Raw genomic sequence first — 18,852 nt, 5'->3', positions numbered from 1 at the left:
TGGCAATCACCCTACAAGCCTTGGGGTGATACCTGGTAACTCTTACCGCCCCTTTGACTTTACCCTTCCAGACCGGCCGTCGTGACCCCCCACAGCCTCTGGGCTGCCGCTTACGGACTGAAGAAGACCCCCAGTTTTGCACTTTCCTTGGTAGAGCGCTGGTGGGAGAGGGGAGTGGGAGGGGATGGGGGGTCGCCCCAGAAGTCAGGCAGGGTCGGCTGCGGGAGTGGAGTCTGGGTCTTGAGCGCGACCCCAGGCCGGGAGAGCGAGTGTGAGCGTCCAGGGCTGGATTCTAGCGGCCCTCCCCCAGCGTTCCCGGGCCCTCGATCACGTGGCCGGCGGGGCCGACAGGTAACTCGCCCGGAGAGGGCGGGGGCCGGTAGCCGCCCCGCCCCGCGGGGCGCCGCGGGCGGGTCTCAGCAGCGCCCACTGCGCCAGCCGGGCCGCAGGTGCCGCCCCCAACACACGGTGTCCCGCCCCAGCCGGGCCGCGTCTGCCATCGGTCGGTGCGTGCGTGCGCTTCGTCGATCCGCGTGTGTCTGGCCGAGCGCCCCTCTCCTCTGCGGCCATGACTCCACCGCCACCCCAGCCGCCGCCCCCAGGCCCGAACCCCACTGCAGACTCCGCTGCCGACCCCCGACCGGGGCCTGGACCCCTGGTCGTACTGTTCGGGGCCACGGCCGGTGCGTTGGGGCCGGACCTGGGTTCCGACGAGACCGACTTAATCCTCCTAGTCTGGCAAGTGGTGGAGCCGCGGAGCCGCCAGGTAGGGTGGGAAGGGGGCGCTGAGATCTCTTGAGAGCTTCGGGATCCCAGGAGCGCAGTGGCTGATCGGTTTTCCCCGCCGTTCGCAGGTGGGGACATTGCATAAGTCACTGGTTCGCGCCGAGGCGGCCGCGCTGAGCCCGCAGTGCCGCGAGGCAAGCGGCCTGAGCTCCGACAGCCTGGCGCGGGCCGAGCCGCTGGACAAAGTGCTGCAGCAGGTAAGCGCTGGGGCCGGGGTGAATGGAGGCACGGCCGGGCTGCAGGGACATTTCTCGGCGGGAGAGGCGGCAGGAGGCGAGGCCTGGCGCACCACAGCCAAGTGGCCAGGGTGGTAGGACGGGTTCCTGTTGTTTGAAACTTTCAGCGACTCCCTAATGTGCGTGTGTCCGCGTGTGTCGGCCCTTCCATGGGGGGCGTCTTTTCAGACTTTACAGTGATCCACTCCTGCTGAGGGGGTGGAGATGGAGGCTGCGAGACCCCTCCCAGAGTCCCAGGCCTGCGGGGGGAGGTAGGTGAGACGCCTTTGGGAACCTGCCTGGCCAGGTCGTCCGAAACAGCAGCCGGAAGCTGAAAGGGCCCAGGGGCCCAGACTTGGCCACAGGTCACGGTCCGTGCCACTTGTGTCCTCGGCCCACCCACCCGCCTGGGAGACGCTGCAGCGGGGCGTAGGGCGGTGTCTGCCCCGGAGGTAGACGCCGCCAGGTGTAAGCTGCTCGTCCAGGCCTGTCTCGGTCGCCTGGCCAGGCATGGGCGCTGTCCGGACCCCGCCTGGGGGGCTACCTGGCTCCTGAGTGCAAAGGCCTGGCTGAAGTGGAAGGCGGTTCCCTTTGCTGTTTTTCTTGTCTTCTTCACTGCGCTCACCCCTGTGCCTGACTCTTGGGTGAAATGACTGAAAATGCTTTACTAGCACAAATTCTTTTATCTTCCGACAACTTTGGTGGTTCCTGATGAGGAAACAGGCACAATGATGTGAAACATGAGTCTGTTCCAGGACTGCCAAACTAGCCCCCACTTGGGATGCGTGGGCTGGGTCGCCTTGCTCTGCTAGCCTCAGATGGGAAAGCTCGGGCTAGGGAAGGCTCTTGGGCCTGTGGTTTGTGCTCATACGTGTTCGCCGGCGGGGATGAGAATGGGGGAGGGGCTGGGCCGCTTCCCGCCCCCTCTATGAGCAAACACCTCAGTGCCAGCTGGTCGATCGGGTCTGGGTCAAAGCTCATGCTGCCCCTGGCGTTCAGGTGTGGAGCTCTGTCCTTGAAGTTTTTCAGCCCCCGGGTTGGTCAGACCTAGGGGCGGGGCTGCCATTGACCATGAGCAGGCTGGGCCTCCCACAGGACTGGGCCTCCCTCACCTGTCTGAGGGTGGTGCCTGGTCTGGGACAGGTTTAACCTGCTTTGTCCCGCCCCTCCCCACCTGCTTGTCCCACTCCACCAGGTGTTTGCTCTGGCCCCATTCCAGACTCCTGGAGTGTGTGTGATGGGGGCTCGGGTGATCTGTGACTACTCCCATTTGGCCTGGAGGTGACAGTGGAGGGAGCGGGTGGGACACAGAGCCAGGCCCAGCAGGCGTGGCAGCCTCCTCCCCAGGCAGGGAAGGGCTGAACATCTGGCTGAACCAGCTTTGCAAGCCTGCACCCTCCCTCCCCCTGCCCACCTGGCTGTTAGTCCCTCTGTCTCTCTCTTCACTCCCTATTCCCAGTTCTCACAGCTGGTGAGCGGGGATGTGGCTCTGCTGGGCGGGGGCCCCTACATGCTCTGCACTGATGGGCAGCAACTGCTGCGACAGGTCCTGCACCCTGAGGCCTCCAGGAAGGTATGCCACCACTGAGGGTGCAACAGGGGGCACAGTTCCCAGAATGCCCACTCTCACAGGGCGGGCGGCGGCGGGAGGCCAGGGCAGCTCAGTTCCCTCATTCATCCCCATTCCCATGTGTCCCCAGAACCTGGTGCTCCCCGACACCTTCTTCTCCTTCTACGACCTCCGCAGAGAGTTCCACGTGCAGCACCCGAGTGCCCGCTCTGCCAGGGACCTCACCGTGGCCACCATGGCACAGGGTATCTGTGGCCCAGCAGAGTGAGGGTGGAAGGGTGGCTGCAGGCTGGATGTGTCTTGAGTATGCGCATGCTGGCAGGTTGGATGGACACATGTAGGTTTACATGAACTGCTCAGCCCCCGACTGCAAGTCTGTGTGTCTGTGCTGGGGCACATTTGGAATGTGGGCATATGTCTCCATTTATCTAGGCTGCGGGTCTGTCATGGCACAGATGAGCCAAGCCAAAACAAACGTGTTTGCTGGGATTCTGCATGTGTTTATGTAGGGGCTGTGAGCTTCAGTGGGACATGTCAGTTGCCCTCTTGTGCTGGGATTTCCTCATTGTTATTCTCTGCTCATAGACTTGGGGCTGGAGACAGATGCCACAGAGGATGATTTTGGGGTGTGGGAAGTGAAGACAATGGTAGCCATCATCCTCCACCTGCTTGAAAGTCCCAGCGGTAAGGTTCCCCTCACCACCTTTCACCTGTTCTCACGGCTGGGTGAATGCCTGCCTCTTACTTCCTCCAAGTTCCCCTCCCCACGTGTCACCTTTTCTGAGAGGCCACAGGTGAAAGCCCCTTTGTTGCCTCCTCATCCCACTCAAAACTGTCCTTTTTGCAGAGCTTGGTGGGGACACCCCTCCCACCAGACCCTGCTGACCCACATGCCATCTCCTCTCAGGTCAGCTGTTTTTGAAGCCTGAAGTGGTGAAGCAGAAATATGAGACAGGGCCTTGGTGAGTGAGGGGGGCAGGGTTGGGGGTGACAGCAGCTGGACAGCTCTGATTGTGCCTTGCCCCCACAGCAGCAAGGCCGACGTGGTGGACAGCGAGACTGTGGTTCGGGCTCGTGGGCTGCCATGGCAGTCATCAGACCAGGACGTGGCTCGATTCTTCAAAGGGCTCAACATTGCCAGGTGGATACAGCAGGGTGGGTGGCACCGGAGGGCAGGCCCACCCAGGAGGGACTAATGCAGTGCTGGCTCTGCAGGGGTGGTGTAGCACTGTGCCTCAACGCCCAGGGCCGCAGAAATGGTGAGGCCCTCATCCGTTTTGTGGACAGCGAACAGCGGGACCTAGCGCTGCAGAGACACAAGCACCACATGGGCGTCCGCTATATCGAGGTGGGGCTCTAGGGCTGGGAGCAGAGCAGGGCAGAGCTGAGGCTGGGCAGGCATGAGACCCATGAGCTGTCCCCACAGGTGTATAAAGCAACAGGAGAGGAGTTTGTGAAGATCGCAGGGGGTGAGTGTGCTCCCAACGGTGCCTAGTGCCCCCGGCTCTTGACACGTCCTGTTTTCTCAGGCCTCTTGCCTTCCTGTTCCCCTGGGTGCCGGTGTGGGTGGGTATTGGGAAGGGCACAGATGAAGTCAGTAGGTGACTCCCACGGCCTCCCCCAAGGCACATCACTAGAGGTGGCACGTTTCCTGTCACGGGAAGACCAAGTGATCCTGCGGCTGCGGGGACTGCCCTTCTCGGCTGGGCCAGCAGATGTGCTAGGCTTCCTGGGGCCAGAGTGCCCCGTAACAGGGGGCGCTGATGGGCTGCTCTTTGTGCGCCATCCTGATGGCCGGCCCACGGGTGATGCCTTTGCCCTCTTCGCCTGTGAGGAGCTGGCACAGGCTGCGTTACGCAGGCATAAAGGCATGCTGGGTAAGCGATACATTGAACTCTTCCGGAGCACTGCAGCTGAGGTGCAGCAGGTGAGCCCCCCAGGCCCCACCCCCCACGCCCATGTACCTCTCCAGGGTGCCCCTTCTCTCTGGCCTTGCCCTCCTTGGCATAATCAGCCTGCTGCTTCCTTTCCTTCTAGGTCCTGAACCGCTATGCCTCCAGCCCACTCCTTCCCACCCTGACTGCTCCACTGCTGCCCATCCCCTTCCCACTGGCAGCTGGGAGTGGGAGAGACTGTGTACGCCTGCGAGGCCTGCCCTACACAGCCACCATTGAAGACATCCTTAGCTTTCTGGGGGAGGCAGCGGCTGACATTCGGCCTCATGGTGTGCACATGGTACTCAACCAGCAGGTAAAGCTGCTGCCCAGGGGGACCAGGGGAGCCAGCATGGTTAGGAGTAAGGGATTCTCGCACATGACGCACAGCTCACAAGGTGGTGTGCACAGGGCCGGCCGTCAGGTGATGCCTTCATCCAGATGACATCAGCAGAGCGGGCCCTAGCTGCTGCTCAGCGCTGCCATAAGAAAGCAATGAAGGAACGCTATGTGGAGGTGGTCCCCTGCTCCACAGAGGAGATGAGCCGTGTCCTGATGGGGGGCACCTTGGGCCGCAGTGGCATGTCCCCTCCACCCTGCAAGCTGCCCTGTGAGTGTCCCAGGGGCTGGGGAAGGAAGTGGCATGTGGGAGCCAGGCTGTTATCACCCTCACTTTCTATGTGGGGGGACTCCTCTCTGGCTGCCCCACCCAGGGCAGTGCTGGGCTCCCTGCAGATACACTCTCTGCTTCTGCCTCTAGGCCTCTCACCACCCGCCTACGCCACCTTCCAGGCCACCCCGACCCTCATTCCCACTGAGACAGCAGCTCTGTATCCCTCTTCAGCACTGCTCCCAGCTGCCAGGGTGCCTGCTGCTCCTACCCCAGTCACCTACTACCCAGGGCCAGCCACTCAACTCTACATGAACTACACAGCGTACTACCCCAGGTACGCTCAAAGAACTTCAGTCTTGCCGTCTTGTCTTGGTTTGTGGGAGGCTCATGATCCATGATCCCCTTCCTGGGCCACATCACTAAAGGTCTCTTGGAGCTCCCTTATTCTGAGACAGTGTGGGAGTGACAACTGTGGGCTGATTGATGCCACCTACATACTGGAATAGAGAGGACTCTGGAGGCAGGGGTTTCAGGGAGGAAGAAATGAACCAAGCACAAGGCAGAGGCAAGGGAGGAGGTGGGTAGGGCTCGGTCTAGGCCATAACGGGGACTACGCTACTAAATCCCTGCCTTTTCCCCCCAGCCCCCCCGTTTCCCCCACCACTGTGGGCTACCTCACCACACCCCCTGCAGCCCTGGCCTCTGCTCCCACCTCTGTGTTGTCCCAGCCAGGAGCCCTGGTCCGTATGCAGGGTGTCCCATACACAGCTGGTATGAAGGATCTGCTCAGTGTCTTCCAGGCCTACCAGGTGAGGTGTGACTGGAGTGCTGGGGAAGCTGGCTGAGCCTGGGGCTCCCTGCCTAAACCTCTGTCCCTCCTACAGCTAGCCCCTGATGACTACACCAGCCTGATGCCTGTTGGTGACCCAGCTCGCACTGTGCTACAGGCCCCCAAAGAATGGGTGTGTTTGTAGGTGAGGGAGCTAGGAGGTAAGAGCTGACTGATGTCCTCAGCTAATGGGACTCTCCTGTCTCCAGAGAACCAGCGCCCTCAACCTGGTGGCTTCTTTCTGGCTTTTCAAAATCCTCAGAAGGCCCCCAGAGGAGATCAAGCTCCAGCTCCATCCCCCAACTTATTGCTCTGCCTGTCCACCTCAGAGATGATGGCTGGACCCTGCATGCAGGGCTGGGGGTGGAATGGCACTACCCTGCTCCCAGTGGTCGGATCTGGGCTGCTTAAGTAGCACCCAGAGAGCCTTTGTTCTGTTCTGGCTATGGCCTGTGCCTACAGATTCTGGGGGGCTGATGTCCACAGCAGGCTTGGTTTCTTTTTAAAAAATGTAAGCCCTGGTGCTTTCAGCGTATGACTCCAGGGAGCTTCTTTCTGAGTAAAGATACCAGTGTCCTACCTTCCCGTCCCTTCTGACGGGGTGCAGGGGCAGCAGAGTGTGCTGGTCCCACTCCCCAGGATACTTGGACCTCTGTGACTACACTGTGCAGGGGTGGTCCCACCTAAGGATGCTGGCCTCCCTGGAGCTTGGCACAAGAATAGCAGATGGCAAAAATCACAAGCGGTTTTGATGGACTCTACTGCAGTATCCCCAGAGGACACTAGGGGGCAGGAGGCCCCCACAGAAAAACTCAGGCTTGACTTACAAAGGGACTTCTGCCTACTTTTCATGCACATCTTGGGCAGGTCAGTTTTCCTGAACTCAACAGACACCTTGGAATGTCCTTTGCACCCACTGCAGGGTGCCCAACTGAAGCTTCAGAAGGAATTTGGAATTCTACCCTCTCCTCTGTAAAATAAAGGTTCCTAGCCAAATGGACTTTTTAAAAGCCCAAGTGCCTTTCCCTTTGGCACACAGTGAGGGGCTCCACACCAGCCCCATGCAGAGGAACACTCAGGCAGATTTCAAGGAGACCGTTGACCTGTCACCGTTTTATTATTTCAGCACTGTAACTGAGGAGCCTGAATTGCTGGCTTCTTCCCTTTGTATTTGTGTAAGGAGCACTGTACTCCTATAAAAGGTTTTAAAATACAAAATGTACAAGAAAACACAATCTCAAGCGCTGTAAACATAACTGAGAACCAGTTCCTTAACTGAACATCATCCATTTTATAAAATACAAGGTTTAACTTGAACCCACCTGAGCCATACAGATGACCGACCATCTGTTCTGAGTATCAACAACAGGGCTTTACAGCCGGACTCAGCAGAGCTCTGTTGATAGGGGCTAGCCCTGGGGAGGGGTGGGATGCACCCTGGGCAGCAGCACCACATTCGAACTCGAAGACATCTGTTCCTCTAAAAGCTGTTTTCAGCCAAGCTTCTTAGTGCATCTCCAGTAAGCAGAAGGCTGCTCATCCCCTTCCTCAACCCAAGGCCTAGCAGGGCTGGAGAGGAAAGGGGTGGGCGCTAGCGCATGCCCAGCTGCTCAGTGCTGTTACTGGAATTCAATTTGCATAGGCCAGTGGATCACCCCTAGGTTGCACAAAAAGTAAGGTCTCTGTCTACAAAGCCAAAAAATACTGTCTTTTACACCAAAGCTTTTACAAAGCTGATACAAAACTGCTTATGTAGTATACAAAGCTCTATTTTAAAATTTAACTTTTATTTTACATAGGAAAGCATTTCTAGTGCTACAGGCATCAAGGTATTTAAAAGGCATCAAATTCTGGTGCATAGCAACTCTGGATCATAGAGGCTTTTATTCTTGAGGGCAACAGAGCAACCCCCAAAGGGTCTTCCAAGGGAAGCTCTTGTAAGGACCCCACGTGAGGTGGCTACACCAGGGGCATGAGGGCGGAGGAAAGTCTGGCCATCTCAAGAGGGTCAGCCCCCAAAACCCTCCAGAGGAAGCTCTGGGCTTCCAACCACAGGCCCCGAAGCAAATCTTACTATCTACACTCCGTGACACAAAACTCACTTTCAAAGAAAATGTGAAAACACTGGGCTCCAAGAAGGACTAGAGTGATTTGCTGAAAGATAGACATTCTTTTCTAACTAACTTTAGGGAGAAACTGAAAACATTGTGGCTTAAAGGGAAAAAAAAAAAGACCATACTTCCTCATTGTAGGTCAACAGTTCCCATCTGGCTAAGAGATGGTGGACATTGAGCTGGCTCCCTCCACCCAGGCCTCACTTGGCCTCACTACAGAGTCCTGGCATCTGGGACCTACAATCCCCTGGAGTAACAGCAATGGAGCCTGTGACCAGCCCACCACACTGTCTCTCCTATGCAGGCACTCAGAAAATTTGCTTCCTGAATAGAAGTACAACATTTCATTTGAAAACGTACTGCAAGCTTCACGGGCCTTGAAATAGGCCCAAGCCTTGGAACAGGAAACTAACCCCACTAAGGGGATGGGTAAGGGCAGGGTTTGAAGAGAACCCAGGTTGGGCACCTCCTTTGGTAGACAGCAGGCTGGAGTTTCTTGCTGGCCCTTACCAGCAGCAGCACCAGGGCATCTTTGGTGTGGAGGGTCAGGTTTACAGTGGTATCTCATTTTTGGATCTGCCTCAAAGCCTTTTAGGGAAAGGTTGCTTTGTAGGCCATGTGGATGGGGCAGGATAGGCCAGGATCATTTTAGGCTGTAAACAATGAGGGAAAAGCCTCCCATGCCAGTGCAGATCTTAAGAGCTTCCCATCTGGAATCCTGCAGGTCCTCTGCCCTGGTGTTGAAGCATAGCTCATTTGTGCTTGGCTTCTGACACAGCCTGGCCTCTAGAGATGAGCTAGAAGCAATAAAGTTGCCTAAACAAACCATCAAGAGACTGTGGCAGCCAAATGCTAATGCTTCCATGTGGAAAAGGTCTGGGACCAGAGGACACAAAAAGGAAAAATACTCCACAGCCTACCTGTTAGTAGGATGGCAGGAATTAAAGATAGCAAGCTAAAAACCCATCATTCAAAGCTCCCTTACATGTAGTTAATTTACCCAAGGCCCTGAGGGGAAAAAAAGCAATTTCAACATGGAGATGGTATGGAGAGACAGCAGGAAGATTACCTAAAAAGTTGCAAAAATGCTATGCTCTGGAATGTCATTTTGTATTCCAACACTTCAGTGATTGGAATGGTCTCTTCTCATTTTACCTAAGAGTTTACTTTTATAAAGAAGTATGAGCTACATTTGGCTTTACTTCCTATGAATCTATGAAAGGCTTCCAGGACACATGCTGAGTTTCTGAGGCATAGGTGTGGGCTTGGGGTAATTTTTTTTTTTTTTCTTTTACCTCTGGAAAGTTTTATCAAAAGTTTTCTACTTTAAAAATATCATCAAAGCTAAAGAGTCCTTCAATTGACCTAAAGCAGTACAAATCACCAATCCTAGCTAAGCAATCAGGTCACCTGCAGAAGCAGCACCTCTGAAATGGACAGACTGCTGCATTCACACTCAAAGCACCCATCATATAAAAGTATCCTATTTAAATATAAAAAGCAAAGCTCATTTCTCCAAAGATCAAACAGCCTGTACTGCTCCTGTTCTCTTACAAAATCTTCCCAAGGCCTGAGTTGGAGGAATGCTGCTTTCCCCACATTCGGTGATCCCAACTCCTGGCTCCATCCTGAAGGTTGCAGAGTTGGAAACCCAAGGTCCAAGGAGAGAAACATGCTGAGAAGTACATGATGGTGGACACAAGGCTGTAGTGAGCAATGTCAGAGCCCGTCGGATCTTCCTAAATCCAGGGAACTGGGACCCGGGAGGGGAGTCTGCCTGCTCGCCCCTGTCCCTTGGGAAACGGAAATCTGGGACATGTCTCTCCCAATTACCTCGTTCACTGAAAAACAAGAAAGGGAAGAGTAATTAGTGACCTCTGTGTGACTAACCATATGATGCTCGAAGCCGAGCTCTATTTCAAAGATGTTTTTTCCCTTTCTGTGGCTTTCTAAAAAAGTGAAGGCAGTGCTTGAAGCCTACTCTTGAACTGGATGGAAACATCGTTCCCAAAGTTCTTCCAGGCCCCTCTTTATCTTTCAGGTCAGTTTTATTGGGAAGGGAAATGGATCAGAGAAAAGGGAAATGTTCATACCCTCACTGTGAAGGCTCAGGCTGCAGAGCAGAAGACAGGATTCTTATTCACCTTAACCTAACTTTTCCTTAATCTGCATCCCTTTAGGAGAGTTTTCCTTTTCTGATTCCTGCAGTGCACCTTGGATATAAAGTGAATGAAAATAAATACTTTGATAAGAGTTGAGATCTGGGGATTACTTTGTTACCCTATGCTAATAGAAACATCCTTTATTATATAGGGGCATTTATATTATTGCTGATCCTTTCAGAAAAGGCTCTTGATTTTGTTGATTTATAGTCTTCTGTGAGGTTCAGTGCAAAGAATTTTAATCTTAGGAATCAATACAGAAGGAAACATCCCAAATAAGAACTTTTAGTTCTCTCACCATTAGAATTCTTTGCTTTGAAATGAAAATTCTTTTGCTTCATCAACTAAAAATTCTATACTAAGACCACTACTAAGCATATACTCAAGGGATCTGAAAACTACTTCCACATAAAAACCTGTACTCAAATGTTCATACCAGCATTATTCTTAATAGCCCCAAAGTGGAAACAACTCAGTTGTCTACCACTGATGAGTGGATAAACAAAATGTGGTCTGTTCCATACAATGAAATATTATTCAGCCTTAGAAAAGAATGAGGTTCTAAATACATGTTGCAACATGGATTGAACTTTGGGAACATTATACTAAGTGAAAGAAGTCAAACACAAAAGGTCCTATCTTGTCTGATTCTATTTATATAAAATGGTCAGAACTAACAGAAAATAAACAGGTGGTTGCCAGGTGTTACAGGGACGAAGAAACGGAGCGACTGCAAAGTGGTATGGGGTTTCTTTCTGGAGTAATGAAAATGTTTTAAAATTAGATACTGATGATGGTTGTACAACTTTATGAATATGCTAAAAACCACTGAACTGTATTATTTTCAAAGATGAATTTTAAAGTAATGAATGAATAATGAATCTCAGTACAGCTTTTATAAATAAAAACAGACCAAGAGAAAAAAAACTTTCCATAATTAGCATCTGAAGTGATCATAGAGCAAAGGAGACACTATTGATCATTAAAAAAAACTTCAAGTATTAGTATCTAATCTATTGTTTAGGTAGTTAAGAAAAAAATTTTTCAAACTCATATACTCATTATGGCTATAAGGAAAAGGGAAGTAACATTCACTTCACAAATATTTATTAAGCATCTACGGGTTAAACTTTATAACTGAAAATTTGTATCTTGTTTCAGCTAATCTTGACTAACAATTTAGGATCAGTATTATCCCACTTTACATATAGATAACAGAGGTTGTGTCACACAGTTTGCTTAGTAAATGGTAGAATCAGTTTCAAAACACCCTTTCAACTTTTTGAAAGCCAAAAGAATAAGAGAAGGTGGAAATCATTTAGACAAAGAAAATGCAAAGGTCTTGGACAAAAATAATTCTAGGAGTGAGTGTGGTGACTGTAAGAAGAGGAAAGGATTGATTCGTTACCACCACCAAGGCTCTAAGTCTAGGAAGAATAGTGCTGTCACTACTGGAGATAAGCTGAGGAGGCATTTAGAGGAGGAAGGTGGTAGGTCAGCTCTGGAACTGAATTTGGAAATTAGAACATCCAAAAGGAAAAGTCCTATGGGTAAGAAACTATAGTGAACAATCGAGGAGATTTATGCACCTTCTTACTAGAGACTTGAAGTATGGGAGCAGTTTCACAGTCCCACTGAAGAGCAAAAGACTGAGAAAAAAATGAGTGGGAGTAGCCTTGTGACCTGAGGAGAAAATAAGACCTGGGAAAGCAAAATATGTAACCAAAGGAATGGCCTGGAAATTCGGTTTGGTTTGAATGAAGGCTTTGCCACTAATTCCAGTGTATCCTTGACAAATTATTTCACATATCCAAGATTCCCATTTCCTTGGCTAATGGTGTTATAAACTAATAAGGTCTCTTTAACCATAGAAGTCTGTGATTCTCAACAAATAAATTTTCAAATAGCATTCAGAAAGGTAAAGAAGAGAAGGATGAAAATTTGGCTTGACTGGCATTAGTAATCACACTGACTGTAATTAGTTCAACAGTACGTGAACCGTGAATTTCCAGATGTTCAAGCTGGATTTAGAAAAGGCACAGGAACCAGAGATCAAATTGCCAGCATTCGTTGCATCTTTGAAAAAGCAACAGAGTTACAGAAAAACATCTACTTCTGCCTTATCACTAAGCCAAAGCCTTTGACTGTGTGGATCACAACAAACTGTGGAACATTCTTAAAGAGATACAAATACCAGACCACCTTACCTGCCTCCTGAGAAATCTGTATGTTGGTCAAGAAGCAACAGTTAGAACCGGACATGAAACAACAGATTGGTTCCAAATTGGGAATGGAGTACATCAAGGCTGTATATTCTCACCCTGCTTATTTAACTTATATGCAGAGTATATCATGCGAAATAATGGAATGGATGAAGCACAACCTGGAATCAAGACTGCAAGGAGAAATATCGATAACCTCAGATACGCAGATGATACCACCCTTACGGCACAAAGTGAAGAGGAACTAAAAGCCTCTTGATGAAAGTGAAAGAGGAGAGTGAAAAAGTTGGCTTAAAACTCAAAAAACTAAGATCACGGCATCTGCTCCCATCACTCCATGGCAAAGAGATGCAAAAACAATGGAAACAGTAACAGACTTTCTTTTCTTGGGCTCCAGTATCACTGCAGATGGTGACTGCAGCCATGAACTTGAAAAATGCTTGCTCCCTGGAAGAAAAGCTATGACCAACCTAGACAGCATATTAAAAATCAGAGACATTACTTTGCCAACAAAGGTCCATTTAGTCAAAGCTATGGTTTTTCCAGTAGTCATGTATGGATGTGAGAGCTGGACCATAAAGAAAGCTGAGAGCTGAAGAATTGAAGCTTTTGAACGGTGCTGTTGGAGAAGACTCTTTAGTCTCTTGGACTGCGAGGAGACCCAACCAGTCTATCCTAAAGGAAATCAGTCCTGAATGTTCATTGGAAGGACTGATGCTGAAGCTGAAACTCGTAATACTTTGCCCACCTGATGGGAAGAACTGACTCATTGGAAAAGACCCTGATGCTGGGAAAGACTGAAGCCAAGAGAAGGGGATGACAGAGGATGAGATGGTTGGATGGCATCACCGACTTGATGGACATGGGTTTGAACAAGCTCCAGGAGTTGGTGATGGACAGGGAGGCCTGGCATGCTGCAGTTCATGGGGTCACAAAGAGTCAGAAATGACTAAGCAACTGAACTAAACTGTGATTAGTATTTAATGCAGAATAGTAAAGAAATAGAACTGTAAGCTAAAGGAATTAAGTACAAAAGGGTGAAGATTAAGTAGTGCTGGCTAGCTCCAATAATCATTAATTGAGATCAATTTTTGAAGGTCATTGATATACAGACTTATGAAGGCCTGTGCCAAATAGATGGTGCTTTTTAAATAAATTTTCCAGGCTAGGACTTATTGACCATTCTTGATGGTCTGCATAGAACGATGGAATTAATCTAAACTGACTTTTGACTGCTAGAAATAACTCATTGAAAGAGTATGTAAACGAAGTTATGGGGATGTATGTCAGTACATTTTCTCTTCAGTTTCCTCGTAAGTATAATGATTTTTAAAAAATCTTATATAGTATATATATGTATGTATATGTATATATATATATATATATATGGGATTCCCTGGTGGCTCAGCTGGTAAAGAAATCGCCTGCAATGGGAGAGACCTGGGTTCGATCCCTGGGTTGGGAAGTTCCCCTGGAGAAGGGAACGGCTACCCACTCCAGTATTCTGGCCTGGAGAATTCCATGGACTGTATATTGTCCATATATATAGTAAATAAAGGGATATAAATAGACAAGGCAGCCTTTGGCACCTCTGTCATAACAACAGAGAACAGTGTTTTCGGTGTGGATTCTACACGTGGTTCTATGGGTTAGTTTTGTGCCAAGAGAGAGCCCAAGGATGGCTGTGATCTCTGTGCATGGCCTCTAATGTTATTCACCTCATTAGACTATCAGTAGGTATCAGTATTATCTGTCACTCAAATAGCTTATGAGCTCCCAAAGGACAAGGACCTTACTACCAAGGAAACATCAATTTCTGATAACTGAATAAATGGATCCTAATCGACTATGCCAGGACTTCCCTGGTGGCTCAGATGGTAAAGCGTCTGTCTACAATGCGGGAGACCTGGGTTCGATCCCTGGGTCGGGAAGATTCCCTGGAGAAGGAAATGGCAACCCACTCCAGTACTCTTGCCTGAAAAATCCCATGGACGGTGGAGCTTGGTGCAGGCCACTGTCCATGGGGTCGCAAAGAGTCGGGCACGACTGAGCGACTTCACTTTCATTGACTATGCCAAAGCTTTTGACTGTGTGGATCACAATAAACTGTGGAAAATTCTGAAAGAGATGGGAATACCAGACCACCTGACCTGCCTCTTGAGAAACCTGTATGCAGGTCAGGAAGCAACAGTTAGAACTGGACATGGAACAACAGACTGGTTCCAAATAGGAAAAGGAGGACGTCAAGGCTGTGTATTATCACCCTGCTTATTTAACTTCTATGCAGAGTACATCATGAGAAACGCTGGGATGGAAGAAGCACAAGCTGGAATCAAGATTGCCAGGAGAAATATCAATAACCTCAGATATGCAGATGACACCACCCTTATGGCAGAAAGTGAAGAGGAGCTAAAAAGTCTCTTGATGAGAGTGAAAGAGGAGAGTGAAAAGGTTGGCTTAAAGCTCAACATTCAGAAAACTAAGATCATGGCATCTGGTCCCATCACTTCATGGCAAATAGATGGGGAAACAGTGGAAACAGTATCAGACTTTATTTTTGGGGGGCTCCAAAATCACTACAGATGGTGATTGCAGCCATGAAATTAAAAAACGCTTACTCCTTGGAAGGAAAGTTATGACCAACCTAGATAGCATATTCAAAAGCAGAGACATTTACTTTGCCAACAAAGGTCCGTCTAGTCAAGGCTATGGTTTTTCCTGTGGTCATGTATGGATGTGAGAGTTGGACTGTGAAGAAGGCTGAGTACTGAAGAATTGATGCTTTTGAACTGTGGTGTTGGAGAAGACTCTTGAGAGTTCCCTGGACTGCAAGGAGCTCCAACCAGTCCATTCTAAAGGAGATCAGTCCTGGGTGTTCATTGGAAGGACTGATGCTAAAGCTGAAACTCCAATACTTTGGCCACCTCATGTGAAGAGTTGACTCATTGGAAAAGACTCTGATGCTGGGAGGGATTGGGGGCAGGAGGAGAAGGGGACGACAGAGGATAAGATGTCTGGATGGTATCACCGACTCAATGGACATGAGTGGGTGAACTCCGGGAGTTGGTGATGGACAGGGAGGCCTGGCGTCCTGCAATTCATGGGGTCGCAAAGAGTTGGACACAACTGAGCGACTGAACTGAATTCAATACAATTACTTGGAAGCTATTTGGACTTGTACCCTGAAAGTTCATTAGGTGGTATGGTAGGAAAGGGACCAGAGAATGTTATTGAAATTCACACACGGCATCTGATTTTGACTTTGACAGTGTCTATTTTAAACAGGTCTCACAGCAGTGGCGAAAAGCCAAATATAGAATCAAGTACTCAGCTCACAGTCATCTTTTCTGTTGCTTATTCCTTCCAAAGATGATAACTTCAGAGATATTATAGGCTGCCATAAAACCACAGCTTTTTCAACTCTTATCTCTCTGTTCAAGTTTTAAAACAAGATGATTAAAAATGGTGCTCTATCATCATAAAAAACCACATAATACAGTTTTCGTGTGTCTTTATGAGGAAGTCAATGCTTACATCTTGAGGATGACAGTCTATAACCAGCACTATCCACCCACTCACCAAGTACATTTTAATGATAAACCCATGATTTCCTGAAAAAGTCAGGTGATAACCTTTATAGCAAAAGCCTGATCCAAGCTGTGTTATTTCTGCTCCCCTTCACCAAAGTTCTGCTCTCCTTTTGCCTAGTGTGCTCAACTTCATTTTGCTAAAACAACCTGGAAGGTTCTTGACAGTTCAGGATTTTAAGACTAGGATAAATCCAAGATTTTTCACAAAGAAGCATTCAACCTGACTATACACAAAAATACTTTGATATATAATATTAATACATAATAATTAGCTAGTAGATTTAATTTCCAGTGGAGCAAAGAACTTGTCTATTTTGGTCTCCACTGACTCCTTTAGTTCATTTCAGTTCTGTCGCTCAGTCGTGTCCAACTCTTTTGTGACCCCATGAATCGCAGGACGCCAGGCCTCCCTGTCCATCACCAACTCCTGGAGTTCACTCAGACTCACGTCCATTGAGTCCGTGATGCCATCCAGCCATCTCATCCTCTGTCGTCCCCTTCTCCTCCTGCCCCCAATCCCTCCCAGCATCAGAGTCTTTTCCAATGAGTCAACTCTTCGCATGAGGTGGCCAAAGTACTGGAGTTTCAGCTTCAGCATCATTCCTTCCAAAGAAATCCCACGGCTGATCTCCTTTAGAATGGACTGGTTGGATCTCCTTGCAGTCCAAGGGACTCTCAAGAGTCTTCTCCAACACCACAGTTCAAAAGCATCAATTCTTTGGCGCTCAGCCTTCTTCACAGTCCAACTCTCACATCCATACATGACCACTGGAAAAACCATAGCCTTGACTCCTCAGTGCTTGGTAAATACTGAGTGCCGGAGAAAACTACATCCCACTGAATCTTTAATGGCATGCTGGCAAAACAACAACAAAAATTATGCTCAAATAATAGCTACTGAATGTAAATTTTAGGCCAGGGAGTCAGTACTCCAACAAAGCAGTCTTTTCACCATTCTTCAGCAAGAACTTGAGAGCAGTGTGGTATACAAGTCCACTGCTGTCCCTTGCCCCTCACTTCTCCCTCAGATTGGGAGCTCTAGGCTCTGGCTCCCTGAGATAGCCTTCTAATGTGGCCAAAATTTGTCAACTTAAGCAAATCAAAATTATTACTGATAAACAAATCTATAATGTAAGTTATAGGTAAATCATTAGCAATCTTGATAAATACAGTACTTCTTAAAAACATTAATGCTTACAATTTCATTTTTACTTCCTTTTGAATGTACATATGCATGTGTTTACTGATTTAAATCCTACTCCATAAAGCATGTGAGTTGGCTTTATATTTTTCACCAATTTAAGGTAAAAACAAAGAGCTATTTATACCCCTCCTATACAACATTCTCACTTTCTCTCTATAAAGAGTAAAGTGCATTAAAAGCCTAGAACAACAGTCAACAGCCCTCAACACCCGTGCTAACAGGTTATGTAGGTCACAGCATTTGGCCCACTTGTGGCATCCACCGTCCTTGACTCCCATTACCACAACACCTGGATTGCCTGTGTCACCACAACAGAAGTAGTCAGAGCCATCAGCAATATTTGCTATAAGAAAAAACGTTTTTTTTAAATCCAGGAAATGTTCAAATTGTAGTCCACTGAAATGCTATCTACACACAAGAATGAGGTGTCTGAGTAACAACAGGTCTCTTCTTTAGAGCTATTTCCAATGCTTACGAATTCAGAGTTAGAGCTGGCAAGCATGGTATGGTATGAAATCTCACCACCAGGTGGAGGGGCAGGGTAACCTAGAGCCCTGCCTCTGAAGTAGGCACACACACATTGTCAAACACACAACAGTTTAAAGGGTCTTCATAACCAGCATTTGAGCATCTTGATCATTTTTGTAAACTATTTTTAGGTCTAATTAGTCTCCATTTATGTATACTATTTCATTTTATGCTCCAATCAATGAACATTCATAAAAGTTTGGCAAGTTCATCTTTTCGTTCTTTCCTTACACCCCAAGATTAAAGGTACAGTTCATTCTCTGGCTGAACAATTTTATGGAGATATTATTTTTTATAAAATGAAGGTACAATCATTTTCTAGATTTCCGTTGAAGAACCAAGAGATATTTGGAAGTAAAAGAATAGAAATTATTTTAAATGGATGAGAAACTAGTACTACTTTATGGTTTATTACTCTAAAGCAGAGTTTTCCTAAGATTTACTTTCAGGTTATTAGGTAAGTTATAAGAATAATCTCTAAATGAAATACATAAAATACTGAACTCAACTATTAATTATTTTGCATTTATCAAAATCAGACTAATTTGCCTTTTCAAGCTAAAGACAGAAAAACATTCCTGAAAATTTAGAAGTCAACCTATGGTAGACTGCTACTGTCCTAATTCATTCTTCTCTAGTAACTGAGCTCACACTGAACTCTAGATAGTTTCCAGCTCTAGGACAGATTCAATTTATAGGCACAATGATCAGAGATATCCTTCACTTTTAACATTAGGTTAACACTATTAGTAAAGGGAAATTATGACACTTTTTGTTTTCAGACTGACTGAGGGGGAGGTCAGTCCTGCTATTACAGGTCCCAAGAAACCTTTTATATATGTGATACTATACTGTCATACAGACCTTTCCTGTAGAAGAAGTTGTGACTCAAAACATTCTACAAAGACAAACACGGAGTCTCCAGCTAAGTAAGTACTTTCAAGTACAGAGTTACTTGAAAGTATATTCAAGTAACAGCACGTATGTTTTTGTATCAGCAAAAAAATGAAATGTAGGGGGAGGATCCAAAGACAAAAAACTTCTTTTCAATTTGGGTTAAGATGTGGGATTCTGAATTCTAGGCT

At 48.2% G+C, this 18,852-nt stretch overlaps 2 protein-coding genes across 4 annotated transcripts in view; one reads left to right on the top strand and one right to left on the bottom strand.

Moving 5' to 3' along the window:
- Positions 1 to 568: 568 nt before the first annotated feature.
- On the top strand, positions 569 to 6,092 carry ESRP2 (epithelial splicing regulatory protein 2). The gene is made up of 15 exons (XM_052656330.1): positions 569 to 766; positions 855 to 983; positions 2,461 to 2,574; positions 2,702 to 2,816; positions 3,157 to 3,255; positions 3,479 to 3,533; positions 3,602 to 3,712; positions 3,787 to 3,919; positions 3,998 to 4,040; positions 4,197 to 4,498; positions 4,609 to 4,821; positions 4,917 to 5,115; positions 5,266 to 5,452; positions 5,762 to 5,927; positions 6,003 to 6,092. The coding sequence occupies exons 1-15, from the start codon at positions 569 to 571 to the stop codon at positions 6,090 to 6,092; spliced, it is 2,154 nt and encodes a 717-aa protein (XP_052512290.1).
- Positions 6,093 to 7,040: 948 nt separating this feature from the next.
- The window catches only part of NFATC3 (nuclear factor of activated T cells 3), a 92,898-nt gene continuing 81,086 nt past the window's right edge, over positions 7,041 to 18,852 (bottom strand). The window contains exon 11 of one of the 3 annotated variants that reach the window (XM_052657007.1): positions 7,041 to 9,902. In XM_052657007.1, the coding sequence (XP_052512967.1) occupies positions 9,584 to 9,902 (319 nt within the window). In that variant the 3' untranslated portion in view covers positions 7,041 to 9,583. The remainder of the gene's footprint in view (positions 9,903 to 18,852) is intronic. The other 2 variants (XM_052657005.1, XM_052657006.1) reach the window with 2 other exon arrangements.

This window comes from Budorcas taxicolor, chromosome 18 (genome assembly GCF_023091745.1).
Source record: "Budorcas taxicolor isolate Tak-1 chromosome 18, Takin1.1, whole genome shotgun sequence".
NCBI classification, from domain to species: Eukaryota; Metazoa; Chordata; class Mammalia; order Artiodactyla; family Bovidae; genus Budorcas; species Budorcas taxicolor.
Note: the sequence above shows the minus strand (reverse complement) of the source record. Positions and strands in the feature narration are given on the sequence as shown.

Bases quoted from the DNA above. Each gene is read 5' to 3' on its own strand.
- ESRP2 (XM_052656330.1), top strand. From the start codon at position 569: ATGACTCCACCGCCACCCCAGCCGCCGCCCCCAGGCCCGAACCCCACT. The intron at 984-2,460 runs GTAAGCGCTGGG...CCCTATTCCCAG, and splicing joins TGGACAAAGTGCTGCAGCAG to TTCTCACAGCTGGTGAGCGG. The intron at 5,116-5,265 runs GTGAGTGTCCCA...TTCTGCCTCTAG, and splicing joins TCCACCCTGCAAGCTGCCCT to GCCTCTCACCACCCGCCTAC.